This window comes from Myotis brandtii, unplaced genomic scaffold (genome assembly GCF_000412655.1).
Source record: "Myotis brandtii unplaced genomic scaffold, ASM41265v1 scaffold208, whole genome shotgun sequence".
Taxonomy (NCBI): domain Eukaryota; kingdom Metazoa; phylum Chordata; class Mammalia; order Chiroptera; family Vespertilionidae; genus Myotis; species Myotis brandtii.
Genome location: NW_005357764.1, coordinates 6,242,508 through 6,259,044, shown reverse-complemented (window position 1 = coordinate 6,259,044; position 16,537 = coordinate 6,242,508). Strand labels below are relative to the sequence as shown.

Here is a 16,537-nt window from a genome sequence, read left to right as displayed (position 1 = left end):
TTGCTCCATTTTCATTGATCTTTATACAGCTACTAATAATATAATCTCTTTAGTGTTTACTTAGGTGACAACTAATAGGCCTAAAAACTCTTGATACTGATGAGAGAAATAGGGCTGTGCATCTTGATACACATTTGGTTTTGGATTCAGGGGAGAGATGACCAATGGAACAAAATCTTGCCCTCATATAATGGGATCATAATTGCCTGCAATTTCATTTTCTACTGAGTTGCGCCTTACACTACATTAAGTGTGAAGAAACATGTATTTGTTAATGTTTAATGTCAAGTGTATTGGTTTATTTTTTTTTTCTCTCTCTATCTGTAGGCTAAAGAAATCCTGACAAAAGAATCCAACGTGCAAGAGGTTCGATGTCCAGTCACCGTCTGTGGAGATGTGCATGGGCAATTTCATGATCTCATGGAACTGTTTAGAATTGGTGGCAAGTCACCAGATACAAATTACTTGTTTATGGGAGATTATGTTGACAGAGGATACTACTCAGTTGAAACAGTTACTCTGCTTGTAGCTCTTAAGGTAACTTCAATTTTATGTTCAGATATTTTAAACTGAGTAAAACAGTCCTTTTGAATGTTCTTTTTTCCAGAGATTTGTGATTTTCTCTGAATATTAAGTTTTAGAATAAAACTTTAAATTTAGGATTGCAAATATTTAGATTTGGGACCTAGAAATCATAGGTCTATCTGTCTGAGTAAGGGGGTGGTATAGAATAAAAACAAAAAGGGTTTTGTGTGTTTGTGGGGAGTTTTTTTGTTAATCCTAACCCGAGGATATTTTTTTTTTATTGATTTTTAGAGAGTGGGAGGGAGAGTGAGTAAGAGAGAAACATTGATGTGAGAGAGACATATCGATTGATTGCCTTTCCACACACACACCTCACCTGGGGCTGGGGATTGAACCTGCAACCCAGGTACATGCCCTTGGCCAGAAATCAAACCTGAGACTCTGTGGTATTCGGGCTGATGTTCTAACCACAGCAACACCAGCCAGGGCAAAAAAAAGGTTATTCCTTAAGGAAGAAAATAACCTTCGATTATTTGAAAAAATATTAGAGGGCTGGTCAGATAGATTTTAGATCAATAAATTGGGATGTGGAGGGAATATAATTACCTTTCTAGATACTTTTGAAGTATTTTAAAGGAATGAAATGTCAGTTGTTGGAATGCCTTTGACAGAGTAGTTCTATTACAATTTTATTGAAGTAGAAATTCAAGAGGAAAAGAGCTTTATTTATATAAAAACATAAACTGCAGCATTATTTTTAATATCAGAAAGAATTGACCTAAATATCCAACAGACAGTGAATATCTAAATTATGATTTATCTCAATGGACTAATTTGTAACCATTAAGCATGTCATGATAATCTAGAACAATAGAAATGATAATTAAAGAAAGCAAGTTGCTTTATATCGGGTATAGCTTTGGGAAATGTACAAAGGTCTGAAGGTGAAAGATGAAATGATAAATAGCGTTTAGTATGGTAGGCTTCTGTCTTTCCCATAAAAAAAATTGACTTTACCTTTTGGGGAAAAGATTTTATTAAATATGCAGAATGGTGCTGGAGCTGGTTTGGCTCAGTGGATAGAGTGTCGGGCTGTGGACTCAAGGGTTCCGGGTTCTATTCCGGTCAGGGGCATGTGCCTTGGTTGCGGGCACATCCCCAGTGGGGGTCGTGCAAGAGGCAGCTGGTCGATGTTTCTCTCTCATCGATGTTTCTAGCTCTCTATCTCTCTCCCTTCCTCTCTGTAGAAAATCAATACAGCATATTTAAAAAAATAAAATTAAATAAATAAATATGCAGAATGGTAAAATGCCAAAGACTTCTAATATTGGAGAAGCAGTGAGATGTGGTTTTGGCAAGAGCTGAATTTTAGGCAACTAATATAATGTATGTGTTTGAAACTACTAGTCTGAATCATGTAAAGTGCTACAGAACATTTTTGGAATCATTATGTTCTGCATCTGTAAAACAAAGGAGTTAGATTAAATGATGGAAACTTTCTGTGGTAGCTCTAGATATTATAAGAGCAGACTTATAAGCTGACCTTAAAGCCCAGGATATGAATCCCAGTGCTCAGAAGGATTGAATATGTTAACTTTAAGAATTCATGTTTGAAGCTGTTAAGGGTTGAATTGTGCCGCTACTATTCCCAAATTTCATGTGTTGAAGACCTAACCCCCATTACCTCAGAATGTGACTGTGTTTGGAGATAGGGTCTTTAAAGATGTAATTAAAATGAGGTCAGATGGGGAGCCCTAATCCAATGACTGGTGTCCTTATAAGAAGAGATTTGGACACAGATTAAGAGGAAAGATATTAAGACTGTTGGAGAAGATAGACATTTACTAGCGAAGGACAGGGGCCTTCAGATGTAACCAATCCTACCAACATCCTCTATAACTGTGAGGAAATACATTTGATATTTAAGCCACCAGTCTGTGGTGCTTTGTTATGACAGCCTATTCTTTATTATGACAAACTAATAAAGGGGAATGAAACTAACAAATAGTGATGGAACAAGAGTATCCATTTACAAAAAAAAAAAGAAGAGGAACTTAGATACCTCATACCATATAAATGGACCATAATTGATCATAGACCTAAATATGAGAGCTATACCTATGAATTTTCTAGAATAAAACTTAGAAAATCTTTGTAAACTTGGGTTAGGCATAGATTTCTTAGCTATGATACCAGAAGCATGATCCATTAAAAAATTAATAAATTGGCCGAAACCGGTTTGGCTCAGTGGATAGAGCGTCGGCCTGCGGACTGAAAGGTCCCAGGTTCGATTCCGGTCAAGGGCATGTACCTGGGTTGCGGGCACATCCCCAATAGGAGATGTGCAGGAGGCAGCTGATCGATGTTTCTCTCTCATCGATGTTTCTAGCTCTCTATCTCTCTCCCTTCCTCTCTGTAAAAAATCAATAAAATATATTTTTTAAAAAATTAATAAATTGGACTTCATCAAAATTATTTTTGGTCTTCAAAAGACATCACTAAGGAAAATGTATTTGTATTCATATATATATATATTTAAAACCTGTTATAACTAAGATGACAATTTAAAGATGGATGAAGTATTTGGATATTTCACCCAAGAAAATATCAGTAAGCACATAAAAAGATGCAAATTAAAGTCACAGCCATTCAAATGGCTGTCATCAATAAGGCTGATAATACCAAGTGTTAGTGAATTTGTGAAGAGATTGAATCTTTATGCATTGCTGGTAGGAATATAAAATGCTCTGCACTTTGAAAAAGTTTGGCAGTTTCTCAAAAAGTTAAACATATCCCTACCATATGACCCAGCAATTATACTCAGTTAGGAATCTACCCAAGAGAAATGAAAATACGTTCATATAAAAATTTGGCTCAGTGGAAAGAGCATTGGCCTGTGGACTGAAGGGTCCCGGATTCAATTCCAGTCAAGAGCACATGCCCTGGCTGCGGGCTCAATCCCCAGGGTGGGTGTGCAGGAGGCAGCCAATCAGTGATCCTCTCTCAACATTGATGTTTCTATCTCTCTCTCTCCTCCCTTTCTCTCTGAAATCAATTAAAAAACATTTAAAAAATTAAAAACTTAACACGCATTAACTTGGGGTGGTAAGTATACAGTACAATATATAGATCATGTAGTAATTTTATTAACCAATGTTACCCCAATAAATTCAATTTTAACCATGTACATTCAAATGATTATAGTAACATTATTCATTGTAGCCCCAAACTGCAAACAATCCAAGTATTCATTCAACTGGTGCATAAAAAAAAAAAATGGTATGGCCATACAATGGAATACTATGCAGCAATTAAGAAAGACAAACCACTGATCCATATACAGTTGAGCATCAAAAATATTCTGCCTAAGTGAAAGAAACCAGGCACAAATGACTGCATGTTGTGTGATTAATTTATATGATATTTCTAGAAAAGCAAATCAATAGAAAGTAAATCAGTGGTTGGTGGGAGTTGGGAGTGACTGCAAATAGGCATGAGGAATCTTTTGGGGATAATGGCATGATTATAAAGCTGGATTGTGATGATTGTTGCATAATTATAAATTTACCAAAAATTATTTAACAAGAAATAATTTATGAATAGAGTGTTATAGCTGATAATTCTCTTGGTGTAAAATTGGTGGTAGGAGTTTGATTTAGTTGAGATTGGGTTGACAAATACCTCATGGACAAGTGCCTGTAGATGTGTGGTTTCAGTTCAGTGTGATACAAGGATTTGGAATGGTTTTCGTTTTTTGTCTTTTCCCCCAATAAAATTGGAACTCTAGATTTCCCTGTGGAAGGTTTGCTGAATTGTTGTTTGGTTTTTGAAGGAGCCAGCATTTCATGTTGTTTTCCATTTTGTTGTTTCAGGTTCGTTACCGTGAACGCATCACTATTCTTCGAGGAAATCATGAGAGCAGACAGATCACACAAGTATATGGTTTCTATGATGAGTGTTTAAGGAAATATGGAAATGCAAATGTTTGGAAATATTTTACAGATCTTTTTGACTATCTTCCTCTCACTGCTTTGGTGGATGGGCAGGTATGTAGGTCTTCTTAAAACTTACATCGCTGATTGTTTTCAGTATTCTGCTTTCTTAATGTTTAAGTACCAGTAACTTCTTTGTCCACTCACATCCCTTTGGGGCCTCTTTGAAGTGCCTTTGTATCAGGCCCTGAACTATATGTTGGGACTACATCCATCCTCTCAAACTGTTTCTGGACACATCTGGGAGATGTAATTAAGGAGACCATAACAAAATTCTGTGCAAAAGAAGATAATAGTCTGTGGTGAGAGTGAAATCAGAGAAACATTTTCTTGGAGGAGCAGATTGAAGTGGAGTCTGCATTAAGTAGTGATGGTTTATCAAGAAGAAAGGGAGTGTATTCAGTAGTTTAGAGTGGGTTGGGAGAAAGATGGCTTAGAGGAGGTGCAGAGACAAGCCTGTTTGTGGCAGAACATAGATACATGTGGGTCAAATAATGTGGGCTGCTGTCTGCGCCTTAGTCCAGAATGTCTCAACTTGTTTTTAGGTGAGGTTAACATAAACCACTCTTTTCAGATCTTCTGTCTACATGGAGGCCTCTCGCCATCCATAGATACACTGGATCACATCAGAGCACTTGATCGCCTACAAGAAGTTCCCCATGAGGTAATGACTTTTATTTGGTTAATAAAATCTTTTTAGCAAACTTCTTGGAGGAAAAAATTTAATTGTAACTTAGTTCATTATATGTATTCTTTTGTTTAATTCTCAAAAATGACCCCATGTGGTGTGAACACTCTTGTCCACCCATTCTTCAGAAGAAGCTAATATAAGGAACCTGCCAAGATCGCCATACTTGTGGGACTGGGCTTGGGACATAGGGTATAGTTTTCTTCAGAGTCTCTGTCTTAATTACTAGACTCTAGTGCCTAACATTGACATTTGTATACTATAGGCAAATTATTAGTTAGGGTTTGTTATTGGGGCTCATTGATGTAGGCTATTTCTCTTAAAAGACATCTGGAAATAGTTTATTTATTTGACATAGATATTTGTAACTGTAAAACCTTTTACTGTTTCCAGCAAACACCACTTAAAAAGAAATAAACCCAAATATTTTAAGTAGTCTTTTGGATGGTAAAATTACAGTGATTTGAAAGAAGAAAAAGGAAAAATGGGCTCAATTCTTAGCATAGAACATTGACTTTTAGCATACAAATAAAATTTGGGTCCTGTTTAAACTAATTCTAATACAATTCTGTGATTAGCAATAAAGTCTGCTTTTGATGAATTATTCAAATCATGTATTAACCGTTTTTGCAAGTCTGTTTAACTTAACTTGCTTTTTTAGGGTCCAATGTGTGACTTGCTGTGGTCAGATCCAGATGACCGTGGTGGTTGGGGTATATCTCCTCGAGGAGCTGGTTACACCTTTGGGCAAGATATTTCTGAGACATTTAATCATGCCAATGGCCTCACGTTGGTGTCTAGAGCTCACCAGCTGGTGATGGAGGTACGTTCTGTTCTTTGAAACCTGATTTGCCTTTTATGTAAAGTTAATGAAGGAAGATATTAGGGAGTTTTAAATGAATGATACTAATGAGAACATGTAGCCTGAGCCTTTTCAGTAGGTGCACACTAGAAGTAAAATCTCAAGCTTTGGTCACCATGAAATTCATAGTTAACATGTTTTCAGAGATTCTTTTTTTAAATTTGAGTCAGTGTTGATTAGTAACATTATCTAAGTTTCAAGTGTACAATTACGATATTGTGTGCTCACCACCAAAGTCTAGTCTCCCTCCGTCACCATAAATGTGACAGATTCTTTTTTTTTTATTGTCTAAAGTTTTACATTTGTCTTTATTTTCCCCAATTGACCCCCGCGACCCCCCTCCCTGCGACCCCCCGCCCCAGGATTCTTTTCTACACTTGATCTTAGCCAAAAGGCTGAGAAGCGATGCTAAGGATTCTTTTCTAATGTGTTTTTATTAACCTCAGAGAGGAGAGAGATATAGACACATCAGTGAGTGAGCCCAGGTTGGCTTGGCTCAGTGGTTGAGCATAGACCTATGAACCAGGTCACAATTTGATTCCCGATCAGGGCACATGCCTGGGTTGCGGGCTCGATCCCCAGTAGAAGGCTTGGCAGGAGACAGCTGATCAATGATCTCTCTCATCATTGATGTTTTTATCTCTCCCTCTTCCTTCCTCTCTGAAATCGTATAGTACATTTTTTTTTAAAAAGAAACATCAGTGAGAGAGCATCATCGATCCAGCTGCCTCCTGTATGCCCCCTACGGTGTATTGAGCCCACAACTGAGGCATGTGCCCTAACCAGGAATCGAACCGTGACCTCCTGATTCATATGTCAATGCTCATCCACTGAGCCACACCAACCAGGCTTGACAGATTCTTAATGACAGGATAGTGCTTGGGATTTAAGAGTGGGGAAGTAAGATTCAGGGGGCAGGACAAGAGGGAATGTAATATTTTATTATCTCAATTTTGTTATTTCGTATATTTAATGTGTATGTGTGGAGGAGAGTTTGGGAAGAAATAAACCAAAATATTTTAAGTAGTCTTTTAGATGGTAAGATTACAGTGATTTGAAAGAAGAAAACGGAAAAATGGGCTCAATTCTTAGCATAGAACATTGACTTTTAGCATACAAATAAAATTTGGGTCCTGTTTAGATTAATTCTAATACAGTTCTGTGGTTATCAATAAAGTCTGATTTTGCTAAAGATAGGGAAATAAATTTGTGAACGATACTTTAAAAGTAACTGATGCATTTGAATAAAGCCAGAAATGCTAGAGGCATCTATTCTTTTTACCTGAGCAATGACCGCCTTGGGACCTTGGAACCGCCTGATTCCTGGTTAGGGCACATGCCTTTATAAGGAATGGCCATGTACTCATTCTTGGATCATGTTTAGAGTCACTGCAGTAAGAGGCTGGTGAGACAGACAGTGCTATTTACAGAAGGCCAGATATTTAAGAAGATGTATTGGTTATTGTTTCTAATTTAAAAAGTTGTGTAGAGCTCAGGAAATTATTGTTGTCTGGAAACTGTTGCTATTTTTCAAGGCTTTTGAGAGAAAAGTTTTTTTCTTGAGTAACATTTAGTTATGTAAATAAGGGAGTAAAATGTATTTTTATGTCCTTTCTTTTTTCCTTGTAGGGATATAACTGGTGCCATGATCGGAATGTAGTAACGATTTTCAGTGCTCCAAACTATTGTTATCGTTGTGGTAACCAAGCTGCAATCATGGAACTTGATGATACTCTAAAATACTCTTTGTAAGTATCTACACCTGAGTAGTTGATTGCTATTATTTGAATATATAGTTTTAATGGGAGTTTTAAGAGTTGAAAAGCTCATTGCTAAATACATTCCAATTTGATTTTTAAGTTTCCTTTGAAACAGACCTATGGTATTTTGAAATACATCAACAGAAACTTGTGATATATAGGTCCTAATATAAATTAGAACTTTAAACCTACATTTTACTTATTTAGTAGAGCCCATCTTAAAATTGATCTTATAAGGAAGCCTAGTATATAAAAGCATATCCTCTCTGGCTGAAGTTACCTTGGCTCTTTGAGCAGGCATTCAGCTAGAAGACCCTTATTAAAAGCATGATTGAACTATAATTAGTTTTGTTACATTAAGGCAAGTTGAAATTTGATAGGAAAAAATAGTGTAAAGTTTGAAAGAATGATGTTCTTGATTTTGAGTGTCAGTACAATGGTGTCTTCGAGTATAAACAACAAATATGTCTTGTTTTTCAGCTTGCAGTTTGACCCAGCACCTCGCAGGGGCGAGCCACATGTTACTCGTCGTACCCCAGACTACTTCCTGTAATGAAATTTTAAACTTGTACAGTATTGCCATGAACCATATGTTGACCTAATGGAAATTGGAAGAGCAACAGTAACTCCAAAGTGTCAGAGAATAGTTAACATTCAAAAAACTTGTTTTCACATGGACCAAAAGATGTGCCATATAAAAATACAAAGCCTCTTGTCATCAACAGCCGTGACCACTTTAGAATGAACCAGTTCATTGCATGCTGAAGCGACATTGTTGGTCAAGAAACCAGTTTCTGGCATAACGTTATTTGTAGTTACTTTTGCTTTCTATGAGAGACTGCAGATAAGATGTAAACATTAACACCTCGTGAATACAATTTAACTTCCATTTAGCTATAGCTTTACTCAGCATGACTGTAGATAAGGATAGCAACAAACAATCATTGGAGCTTAATGAACATTTTTAAAAATAAGTACCAAGGCCTCCCCTCTACTTGTGAGTTTTGAAATTGTTCTGTTTATTTTCAGGGATACCGTTTAATTTAATTGTATGATTTGTCTGCACTCAGTTTATCTCCCTTCTCAAATCTCAGCCTCATGTTGTTCTTTGTTATTGTCAGAACCTGGTGAGTTGCTTTGACAGAACTGTTTTTCCCCCTCCTGTAAGACAATGTTAACTGCACAAGAGCACTGCAGTGTTTTTCATAATAAACTTGTGAACTAAGAACTGAGAAAGTCAAATTTTAATTGTATCAATGGGCAAGACTGGTGCTGTTTATTTAAAAGATAAATCAGTTGATAAATTTTAGAATTTGTAGAATGCTAGGTAAAGAAAAAAAAAATCAAGTCCATTACATAGTCTCTCTGGTAACTCCTTAACATTCTTCAGGTGAATTTCATGATTTATAGTTCAGATAGTACAATTTATCAGATTGCCAGTGTGTTCTTTGTGGGTTCTTCCTGCATATTAACTTGTTTGCAAGAAAGGAAATCTGTGTGCTACTTCAGTGAGATCGGTCTGTAAAACCATGTAACTTGAGATTTAAGTTTTTTGGGTTTTTTAATAAAACAGCATGTTTTCAGGTAGAGCCACGAAGTAAATAATGTGTCTACTTATTCAGTGCAGTTTCTGGTTATAAATATATTGTTATAAATTAATTGTCTAATTGTAGATACTGTGGGCTTTGGTCATCTAAATTAGAAAGTGTTAGTAATCTACCTGATTATGAAATAAGTAAAGAAAATGCGTTGGTAAGTATAGTAATTTCCTTTAAAAATATATAATTGCTGTTGTTAATTTCTCAGTAACAGATTAAAATAAAATTTTCATAATATTTTAAAAGCTTCTTGTTCAAAAAAAAGATCAAAGACTTCTCAACTAAAAATGAGTATTTTGAATATACTGAGGACTTGAGGAAGTTTGCTTTGAAATGTATGGGTAAAATGAATTGGTAAAATGATGGGCTCATTTCTTAGGTTAAATATCCTAAGCAAAGATAGATGACCTTTTTCTTGGTTGCAGTAGTGTGTTTTAAATTAAAGTGTAACGTGAATATTAGCATGTAAGAAAGACTTAACCTTAGTTTTGTAGGAAAACAATGGTATTTCTGTGGTATTCGTCCTTGATGCAGAGGTTCTGATTTAGTTTGGAGGAGGAGGGCTCAGGTATACATATTTTTAAGTTTCCCAATTGATTTTAATTTACATGTAGATTTAAGAACTCAGTTTTCCAACTACACATTTAAGAAAATTGGTTTTTGTGGTGGATGATGATGGTTGTGGATTTTGGTAAATAATTAAGATATACCATGTGACTCTTACTTTGTTTCAATAGTGACTTCTACCTGTCCTGTATGTAGTAAGCAGTCCCTTAATTTCTACTGTAGTGTGTTCCTAGAATTGGACCTTAAAATTTAGTAATAGGCATGTTTGTTTTGAGGTGGAATCTGTTCCCATGGGTTAAAATTATTTTCATCAAAGCCATAATCTTTTCAAATCTTAGGGTTTTTTTTTCCCCTTCAGTTAATTTATTCTATTGAATAGCCTTATAAAGGTTGTAGATGTATTATCTTGGGCGTGCCTGATGATCTCTATATTTGTTGTAATTATAATTTTTAAGCCTTATGGCTAAGTACATTTTATTTCTGCTTTTTATTAAATATATTTGGTTAATTGCACAGGTACTGACTGCCATGTAGACAAAAATGGGATGTTGACTTGCAGTCCTAGTGCTATCCTATAAATAGGTTACAATGTTCATTTATCAGCTGTTGTATAAAATTGAGGGAAGGAAAAAGTGGATTATGGATATTTATAATGTATACATTTTTTACAGGTTGGACATACAACTTACAAGTAAACTGGGCAGCAAACTCCAAGTTTATATTTCCTGTCATACTTGGACTAGAATGTCTTTCCCAGGAGGTAAAAAAAAGAAAAAAGATAGTTATAGCTAGTGATTGAATGCTCAAAATAAGACCATGTTTCTTTAAGACAAACCATAGATTGTCATGGCTGAAGTTTAATTGAATGGAGTTTGTATCCTAAACAGGTTTAGGATAAGTAGCTGGTCTGTTTCTCCACCTAGAATTCTGCTAATGTAACAAACCACTTCATGTGGCTCATTTTGCTACTTGGGCTCTGGAAATTTCTCTTGAGATAGCTTCAGTCAACCAGAGTATTGTTATTAGGAAAGTCCATTTAGGCTTTAATGGACAAATCAATTGTTCTTACTAATGATAGAGATGATTGAGTGCAGTGGTAGGCTGCAGCTACCACAAGTCCAGTGCCCATTGGTGGAAGTCAAAGACCAGAATTGTGATAGAAAAGGAAGTTAAAGGAAGAGTACTTCTCTGCAAACACTTGAAGACCAAAGTAGAAAGTATAATTAAATCTCTTGGAAATGCCAGAGGCCAATGAGTGCTTCTACCTCAAGGCTTAGCATATTCTTTTTAACAGGTTTAATCCACTTTATTTTTCTTGTGTAGAAGTACATGGTGGCCATAGCTAGAGCCTGGATCCTCTGCACAGAAACTGATTTGAGTCTTTACAAGATGATTAGTGAATTCTTGAAAGGGAGATTTTGTGAACACAGTCTCTTTCGAGGTCAGGGGTGAGATAGCTGAAGTCTTAGAGGTGGCATCAAAGGTGGCCTTGGTGAAGTTGCTCAAGGTGGCAGTGCAGCCCCTGGCTAAGGTGTAGCAGTTGTTAGTACTGGCAATCAGCAGCAGCAGCATCTTGGACATGGGCTGAGACGATGCCAGTGCCCCTGGGGGCAGGGATGAGGCACACCAGCACAGAGCCACAGTGAGTCACCCTGCAAGGGACAGTGTGGGGCTTGTCAGTGTTCCCACAGTAGCCTCGACACACAGGGACAATAGAGAGGTTGGCCGGTATGATGGCCCCACAGATGGTAGTGGCTACTTCCTTTGAGTACTTAACACCCAAACCAATGTATCCATTGTAGTTCCCAATAGTGACAGATTCCTTGAACCAGGTGCTCTGGCCAGCACTCCTGCTTTTGCACAGACATATCTTCAAAACCTCGTTTTTGAGGGTTGCTGGCAAGAAATGTCAATTAACTCAGATGCCTTGATGGGCAGGGAGAAGAGAGATCTCCAGCAACTTGATCTTCAGGTCCTTGGCCTTGCCTCCTCGAGCTCTGCAACCTCAGCCTGAGTGCGACCTTGGCCCCAGATGCTACTGCCAAATCCTCCACTGAAGCCACCAGAACCTCCCATTCCACGGCGCTCCGGGCCCTCCCACAGTGCCAGCATCACCCGCCATTTGGTGTTTCCTCAGAAAAGAAGCAAGGCTTAGCATGCTTTCTGAGCTGTAAGGAAACTCAGTGGTTTAATTTGTTTTGGTATTTGGCAGTAGATTCAGAACTGCTTCAGCATGGCAATGGTACTTAGGGGGCAGGGGTAAGGGCTAGTGGTTAAGTTTTGTAAGCCTTGTCAAAGGTAGACCTGACTACAAGGTTACATGTCAAAACATGTCTCAGGAGAAAAGCCAGGTTAGGGTTAGTCCCTTGCCAACAGCAGTGAGGGTCTGGAGTGTGTATTGAATGCAGCAGGCAGGAGTGGGAAGGGAAGCAATATAATGTATGTATGTGATCTTGAGCATTCTTTATTTCCCAGAACCACATGCAAAAGAAGTGTGATTAATCTTTACCTTGGTTAAAATAAAACTACCATTTTAACTTTAATCCTCTCAATGATCTGACTGAAAGTACACCACAAAGACAAACCTAAGCCCAGCTCACTATTCCTTCCCTATAGCCACACTGGAGCAGGTTGTAAAGGGCTGGAGAGATAAACATTTAAATAAGTTCATCAAGATCTTTGAGGTGGCAGTACAGTAGCTCAGGGGTTTTCAACTGGTGTGCTGCAAGAATTTTTAAGATATGCAATAACAATTTAGTTGGGCATGATCTCTTTTCCTGTAGATTGTCAAATAAGAAAAGGACAATAGCCAACACAACACCATCCAGTGTGAATGAATCAAAATTACACCTACTTGTTTTGTCAGATGGGGGGAAGTATACATACTTTTGGTGTGCCGCAGAATTGTAGTAGTTTATGTGTGCCGTGAGACGAAAAAGGTTGAAAATTGCTGCAATAGCTTATAACCTCTGAAAAGGTCATAGTGATGAGAGATCTGGTTATGACCTCTCTGCCTGGTGCCACGCCACGGCATCATATTTTGTCTTTGGCACTGAACTTCTTTAAAACAAAACTTTAATGATTGTGTGTAGGCCTTTGGGCTTTTCCAGCTTCACCTTAGATCAGGGGTGGGCAAACTTTTTGACTCGAGGGCCCCAATGGGTTCTTAAACTGGACCGGAGGGCCGGAACAAAAGCATGGATGGAGTGTTTGTGTGAACTAATATAAATTCAAAGTAAACATCATTACATAAAAGGGTACGGTCTTCTTTTTTTTTTTTAGTTTTATTCATTTCAAACGGTCCGGATCCGGCCCGCGGGCCGTAGTTTGCCCACGGCTGCCTTAGATCCTAGGAAAAGTAACCCCAGGGATCGTATGGCCCCTTGAATGGGAATCGAACCCGTGACCTTTCAGTGAGCAGGCCAACACTCTTAACTACAAGCAATACAGGCCAGGACAGAAGCCAAGATTTTTAAAATAGGATTGGGAATTAATAGATGACTTGGATCTTCATAATGAATTTGTTTAAGGCACCTCTTGGAAGCATTTGGACATTTCTGCTATCAACCTGGGTGGCAGATGACCTGCATCATTAGGTATCTTAGAAGAGTATGTGGCTTCTGAAGCACATAATTTTGATATTGCAATCCTAAAAGATATAGTTGACATTCTGAGTGGGTTAGGGTTCTGGTGCACTCAGCATGTGAATGAGAGTAGAGTGCTGAAATGACCATTACTGTAAAGGGTTGAGTTGAATTTAGAGTGCCCAGGAGAGCAATAGGTATTGAATGTTCAGTCCTTGAAATGGCAGAGATAGCTAAGTGAATAATGTGTAACAGTGAGCGTTTCCCATGTGCCAAGCATTTTACACGAATTATTTTATTAAGCTGTTTCAACAGTTTGAAAACTGACTCAGAAAGCATTAGAGTTCTTTTTTGTTCGCTGAAATATATATTTAGTGGCCTTTGAAGGGTGGGCAAGAGCCTACTATAAAATACTAAACCAAATTAAACGACTGAGTTTCCTTACAGTGTTTGGGTCTAGAGAAAGTGACGTGTGTGTGCCTGACCCCTGCTTCAGGAAGTCAAATGTGTGGCAAACCCTTTGGGAATTACAGTGAGGGAGGTTTATTTGCACACTGGCCCTCTTATGAGTTTGGACGAAATCAAGTATAATCTGGTCACTGCATTCCCAGAGCTCAAGGAATGACTTGACTATGTTTCTCAAGCACATTTATATGAGCCAGATTTGAAAGAGCTAAATCTAATCAAGAAAATGATTTTCAATTCAGCACCAGCCACCACAGCCTAACCATTGTTCCTGAGGATAAAGGAACTTTCACAGTGGACTTAGATCAACAGATAGATTGGAAATGAAAGGGGTTTCTTTTAAGGAGGTATATATGGAATGGGACACCCAATTCCAAAATTTAAGAGAAGTATTGAGTTCACAGCTAAATTGAGAAGAAGGTACAGAGATTGCTCATATGCCCCCTGGCCCCACATACAACCTCCCCTACTATTAACATCCCCTACCAGAATTGCACATTTATTAGAATTGTACCTATATTAACAATCACTCAGAATCCATAATTTACATTAGGATTCATTCACTCTTGGTAAACATTCTGGATTTAAGCTGTACATTCAATTCATGGTTGTACATTCTATGGGTTTGGACACGTGTATTTACATGTATCTACCATTATACAGAGTATTTTCACTGCTCAAAAAATCTGTGCTATTTACCACCCCCCACCTCCATCTGTTATTATCTAAGTGAAATAATTTCTCTCTCCCTGAAGCCAATTTGATTTTGGAGTATTGGAGCTAAAGAATGACCTTGTTTTTTTAGACTCTAGTAATCTGGTATTCCGTATAAGACTGTTAGAAACTAGTCAGCTGTTTAGACTTTAACAAAGTGTAGTAAATGGAGTCTTATGCTAGCCCTTCATCACCTGACCATTTCCTCACCTTACTGAAAACTCTTACCAATATGTGGTTCTGTGCCTGCATTTTGTAGGCACAAAAGGCCTTTCTCGCCCTCACGAACTGGACAGAATCCAGGCTCTGCTTTGGCTCTTATCTGGGTTCCTGGTGATGGAGTGAGGGAAGTGGTAGCTAGATGAATTGCCAGATGTGAGTTGTGAGTCCTAAATCCATCTGTTGCTTGGCCTGGTATCTTGGGTCAGCAGGAACCTGTCTTTAAAGCCTATAACTCCCTGACACCCAACATTCCAAGCCTTGTGCATATTCATGCTCTTGTTTATGAAAGAATGTTAAGGCTTTCCAAGCCTTGAGGCAGAGGACAGATACATTTGTCTAAAGGGGAGATCAGAGGTAAGAATAAATTGGCAGGATTTATTGAATAGGAAGAAGGGGAAAGCAGGGTTTTTCTGTGTTAGAGGGGGTAGGTATGTGTTTCTAGCAAAAGGGCTTAGCTTTTTCAGCCAGGGGGAGTGTGGCAAGTGAGTTGAGCAAGAAGAGATGTTGCCATGGTGTTTTAATGTCCATGGGAGTAAGTAAGCCACTGCCAGGCACCAGCTGAGCTGAGTGGTTTGGTAGAGTGCTGGTATTGGCTGGTTCAGGTAGTGTATCACAGGTACCTTGAGTCAGACAAGTGATTAGATGGCATGGGTGGGCTTAGAAGCTATTTTTACTTCATTGCAGCTGTGTCCTGTCCTTGTAAGACAGAACTGTTAGATGTGCAAAGGAAACAGAAGGGTAGTGAGGCCCCCCAATCCCAGGTCCTGGGTAATTGCAGCTCTGAAGTTTCATTAGCCACTTCTCTGTGTTAACCAGGAGCCTTTTAAAATATAACAACCTTTAATAAAGGGAAAACATAAGGAAATGCCTTTAAACACTCAACAACTATTTACTGAGTACCTGTTATATGCCAGGTATTATTAGGTACTGGGAATAATAATACAGTGGTATGCAGCACCAAGTGTCTGCCCTCGTAGAGCTTACACTTCTGAGAGACAAATATAAAAGGAATATCATTTGCTATGAAGAGAAATAAAGCAGGGTAGGAGGCAAGAGAAGAAAAAGAAGTACTCTTTTAGCCAGAGCTGGTGGTCTGCACAATTCAAGTAGTTTGTGAATTAAATTTTAAAATTTATTTAAAAAAAATTTTTTTTTATTGACTTCAGAGAGGAAGGGAGAGGGAGAGAGAGAGAGAAACATCAGTGATGAGAGAGAATCATCAGTTGGCCTCCTCATTCACGCCCCCCACTGGGATCGAGCATATGCTCTGACCAAGAATTGAACCCGTGACCTCTTTGTTCCTGAAACAACTGCTGAGCCACATCCAGCTGGGCTAAATTTTTAAATTTAGATAAATTTGAATTAAATTTAACAATGCACTGATTGGGTGAGTAATAAGGCTGGTGGTTTCTGAGGAGGTGACATTGAGCTGAAACCTAACAGATGAAAAGGCGCTGTCCTTTTTTACCCATCTGAATTAGACACTATCATATTAATTAGACATTTTATTTTATTTTTAAATATATTTTTGTTGATTTCAGAGAGAAAGGGAGAGAGAGA

General features: G+C 38.0%; 1 protein-coding gene across 1 annotated transcript; it reads left to right on the top strand.

Moving 5' to 3' along the window:
• The first annotated feature begins 301 nt into the window (after positions 1–301).
• On the top strand, positions 302–9,420 carry PPP2CA (protein phosphatase 2, catalytic subunit, alpha isozyme). The gene is made up of 6 exons (XM_014539125.1): positions 302–537; positions 4,398–4,571; positions 5,092–5,181; positions 5,867–6,028; positions 7,697–7,815; positions 8,308–9,420. The coding sequence occupies exons 1-6, from the start codon at positions 421–423 to the stop codon at positions 8,378–8,380; spliced, it is 735 nt and encodes a 244-aa protein (XP_014394611.1). The 5' UTR covers positions 302–420; the 3' UTR covers positions 8,381–9,420.
• Positions 9,421–16,537: the final 7,117 nt, after the last annotated feature.

Coding starts and splice junctions, on each gene's coding strand:
- PPP2CA (XM_014539125.1), top strand. CDS start 421: ATGGAACTGTTTAGAATTGGTGGCAAGTCACCAGATACAAATTACTTG. Junction 5,182..5,866: donor TACAAGAAGTTCCCCATGAG/GTAATGACTTTT, acceptor TTGCTTTTTTAG/GGTCCAATGTGTGACTTGCT. Junction 6,029..7,696: donor CTCACCAGCTGGTGATGGAG/GTACGTTCTGTT, acceptor TTTTCCTTGTAG/GGATATAACTGGTGCCATGA.